The following is a 4,360-nucleotide window of genomic DNA, read 5'->3' as shown; positions in this document are numbered from 1 at the left end:
TGTCCTCATATGACCTTCCACCCGATAAACAGTCTGAGGTTGTACGCATGCTCAATAACCTGTGTTTTGAAATGCTATAAATTGTTGCCCGAGAGTCTTTCCATGTCATTTGTACTTACATTAGCTCTGAATTTAAATTACGCTTTATTTATTACTTAATATTTTGAAACAAATAAATGTAGATATTGGTAACACCCATGCCAAACACTCGAAAAGAACCGTTGAAAGCATTTAATTTATAAAATGCACGTCACGTTTGTGCTTGTTGACCACTGAACTAGCTGCTACTAGGAACCATTTTTGAAATCAAACAACCAAAGATATATTCACTAAAATTGCTCAGTTACTAAAAAAAGACATTATAGTATCTATTAATTAGTAGTCAATATTATCTGTAGGTAGTGTAGTGGTGAGCTTAAATTTTGAGCGAAAGCTCGGCTTTGAATCTGTCACCATGTTAAAACTGTACGAGCTCGTTGTAACTGGCGTATCATTTTCCGATCTATCTCTGGATATATACGCTTCGTTAACGCCAATACACCTCCGTGTTTCCGTTATGGTTCCTCCTATAACGAAAACGCGAGACTGCATAGATTTCATGCACACGGATTTTCGGTAAAAAAACATACACCCATATCTTTGGTAATAACTGTAAACATATAGAAATAAACTTTAAATCACTAAATTCAACCTAAGTCTTGTCTATTTTGTCATTTCTTGTCTGACGTTCGTTCGAGTCGAGCCCCCGCTCAAGCCGAAAAAAAAACGGGTAATGGTAAGTTATATGCAAACAGACTAGCTCAAAGTCGGACCTGCGCAAAACCGTGTGCATGTTTACGCTGCGGTCATATCGTCCGTTTTGCGACTCGAGCGAGTGTTTATTTATGTATTCATTTATATTTATTTTTTAATTAATTTATGTATTTATCTATTTATTTATTTAATTCATGAAAAGTAGATGTTTTTGAAGGCTTTGGGGAAAACCATAAAATTACAAAATTGGAAAAAATACCAACAAATGAAAAAAAAAATTGGCGACCACACTTCATTCGCACGACATCCACACAATATAACTCCTCGCCTCTTGTAAACTATAACACCTCTATGCACTGAGAACATGTACAACAGCTCCCTCAGTGGTGAAATGTGTAAATATTCACACACCTGGTATGTAGGATTCCGTTTCTAGCATCTACAACGGTATAAACAACAACAGTTTAAACCGTGCACCTTATGAAAACTTTCTTTGTTATAGAATTTAACAATTGATTAGAAAATGCACTTCGTTCATATCCATACTATGGTCAACAAATATAAATATGGGGCAAAGTAAATACAATTTAGTGTATATATATACTAAATTGTATTTACTTTGCCTCACGATTATATATATATATAGTTTTGGTAGTACTGGAACTCTTTCTTGGGTGTAACTCGGAGTTTCACGCATATTGCGATCATCAGACAATCAGGTATATATATATATATATTTATATATAATCCCACGAAATCAATGTTAGTTTTACGTCATAATGCCCCGAGTATGATTCCGCGGACTAATACAAATTCGAGCCGGTAGGCGAGAATTTGTAGTCCGCGGAATCATACGAGGGGCATTATGACGTAAAACTAACATTGATTTCGTGGGATTATATATTTATCATATAAAAATAAATTAGTGTATTTTGTTATGGTTGACACGGAATTAAATTCAGACTACATTGTTACGCGGCGGTAATCAGACTGTGGTCATATGATCATATGCAAATCGTGCCGACCCCATTATATTGTTACTTGTTGCACTCCGACCTCAAACTATTGTTTGTATGTTCAACTTCACTCATTCATAAAACCGTAGTTTGCAACATTCTCGCAGTTTTCATCCACAACAGGTCACACCAAAGGTCTCTGTTCATGATGGAAACACACTTGTTAGAATACATTACATCATTCTGTATTTCTACATGTTCCCATGCATAGAGTGAGACTTTCAACATGTTACCCCCCCCCAAAAAAAAAAAAAAATTCACACTGCACACAGAGATCAACGTACTCTCACTATCAATCGTACCGTGAGGTGGATCATACAAGAATACACTTGAACTCGGACAAATAACTTGGCAATTGAAATTCAACTCTTTAATATATTTACGACGTGATAAACGAAAGCGAGAACACTAAATTACAAATTTTTTCAACAGTAGAACTTCGCGACAGTCCAAAATCATTTCATTGCGATTGTGAACTAGAATCGCTACTATCGTAGATGACGGCAATTCGACGGCGTTTAGGTGGACGATAGGGCGAGGTTTCAGCGTTGACGTTTACCTTTACATTTATTGTGCAATTATTCAAAGTTGCACCTCCAAAAACACCTCCAGTAGCTGTGGAGACGGGGTTATCTGCATTAGCTGTAGCTACGACCGTACTATTATTGAAACTAGTCACTGTATTCGAAGTAGAAATGACTCTCGACTGACTAGTGGTAGCGACTGCTTCTGGCGTTTTGAACGGTGATTGCTGTTGTATAGGAGTTGAAGCTACTTGGTTGGCACGACTACTTGAACCCGATAATAACTCAGACATTCGTTGTTGGTCTTCCATCGAATTAATAGCATAATGATTGATGCTTTGGACATTTCGGTGACCAGACAACTGCATTAACTTCGTTGGGGGTATCCCACTGTCGTGAAGGCGGCGTATCATCGATCGTCGTACGCTATGGTTTGTCTTCCTTCCTTCAATGCCGGCTTGTTTGCACATTGTGCTGAGGAGAGAGTCAAGTTTATTCACACCCATTGGCTGACGCTTGTACCAAATGATTGTATCTGGTTTGTAGTTAATCGCAAGGTAGAATGCAGAATCGCTAGCGAGATGTGTAGAGGGGCGGTGGAATTTGTATCGCTTATACGCGTACACAGGACATCGGTTGAGGTCGGTGCTAACAGCGAAAGCTTTCGGTGGGTAGGCCCGCGGTTGTTCGCTCACTTTTCCCGACGATCTCGTTTTGTTTTCTTTCTCGTTGAATTCCAAATACTCTGTACCATCTACAGTACACTTCAGTGTGACATCTCCCCATGTCATCTGCCTACTCTCCTGGCAACCACGGAAGCCGAAGTGCTTTTGGTTGTTTAACCACACGACAAACAGCAATGCTTCTGGTGAATGGTGCCCGATAACACCTGACTCGTAGAGACGATTTTCTTCGCGCTCGGTCAATTCTTCGGCGGCATTTGGTTTGTTGCCTCGTCCCTCTTTTCTTAGTTGTGACCGCTTTGCTTTTAGGATCTTCTGTGAACTGGTAAATTCTTTGTCTCGGACGATTGATAACTTGTAGCCCTGCTCGTTCAGGTAACGATCGATACCTCGTTGATAAGTTGTGATAGTGCCTGGTTCGTATTCGGACCCATCCTTTTGTCTTACACCGGCGAAAAAACTACCTAGATATTCGTTTAGCTCCTCTGCTGGAATGTCATGGATTTGCCTTATTTCTGATGGTCTCATTGCTCTCATCCATTTGTAGAATTGATTTACTGCGGAATTTGTCGATCGCACCGTGTTCTTCTTTCGCTGTTGCTCAATGAGCTCCTGTTTTTCGGCCTCGCTATAGTCTCTATAGCGTGTGGTTTGCAAGGGCACGGGCGGTGCCAGAACGGCGTTCGGTAAGGGGTCGGCTAGAACGTCTGAAAAATCGTCCATACCCGTTACTCCCAACTCAGCAGCTAATCTGAATAGTTCGTTAATGTCTTCATCCATGCTTTCTCCTGATGCCTCAGCCATCTTCGAATGTTGACAGTAAAACAATTCAAAAACAAGCAAGAACTACAGTACGACCACGTATTGTTCAAGTTTTGAACTAGGCAAAAGGCAGACGACAATTTAGTTTTCCCGCCCGTGAGATCGGCACGTACATTGGTACAAATGCATTGAGTCTTCAGAAATAAAATTTATGTAGAATGAACATAGCCCCATTTTTATTTTTAACCCATATATCCACATGTACTTTATTTGTAAATATATACCCCAATATTTCCCTGTCTTCAAAACCCTCACCACTATTGATTTACGCAAAAAATTTATTGCCGAAAGGCCATTGTTTACGGAAGTAAATCAGCTGATGAGCGCGCGATCGTTTAGGTCACGGTTTCTATGGTTTCTACGGCGAAAAAAGTTCCGGTTAAACAGGGGTGATATGCTCTGAAATCACCCCCTGTTTGACGTCACACAGTAGAAGATATGCACGTATTTATATGATAATATATATATATATATATATATATATATATATATATATATATATATATATACATACATAATCAAAGTAAGTTGGTTGGAACTTGAGGTGCTTAGTTGTTACTCC

The 4,360-nt window shown here is 39.3% G+C and overlaps 1 protein-coding gene across 1 annotated transcript; it reads right to left on the bottom strand.

Annotated features, from left to right (window-relative positions):
* Positions 1-2,229: 2,229 nt before the first annotated feature.
* On the bottom strand, positions 2,230-3,780 carry LOC144442073 (uncharacterized protein KIAA1958-like). Its single transcript, XM_078131344.1, has one exon. The coding sequence runs from the start codon at positions 3,778-3,780 to the stop codon at positions 2,230-2,232; it is 1,551 nt and encodes a 516-aa protein (XP_077987470.1).
* Between the last annotated feature and the right edge of the window lie 580 nt (positions 3,781-4,360).

The sequence above is a fragment of the Glandiceps talaboti genome, chromosome 11 (genome assembly GCF_964340395.1).
Source record: "Glandiceps talaboti chromosome 11, keGlaTala1.1, whole genome shotgun sequence".
In the NCBI taxonomy this organism is placed as follows: domain Eukaryota; kingdom Metazoa; phylum Hemichordata; class Enteropneusta; family Spengelidae; genus Glandiceps; species Glandiceps talaboti.
This window is presented reverse-complemented; position numbering and strand designations above follow the sequence as displayed.

What these genes read in the sequence shown, in the direction of transcription:
- LOC144442073 (XM_078131344.1), bottom strand. Translation starts at nt 3,780, where the DNA reads ATGGCTGAGGCATCAGGAGAAAGCATGGATGAAGACATTAACGAACTA.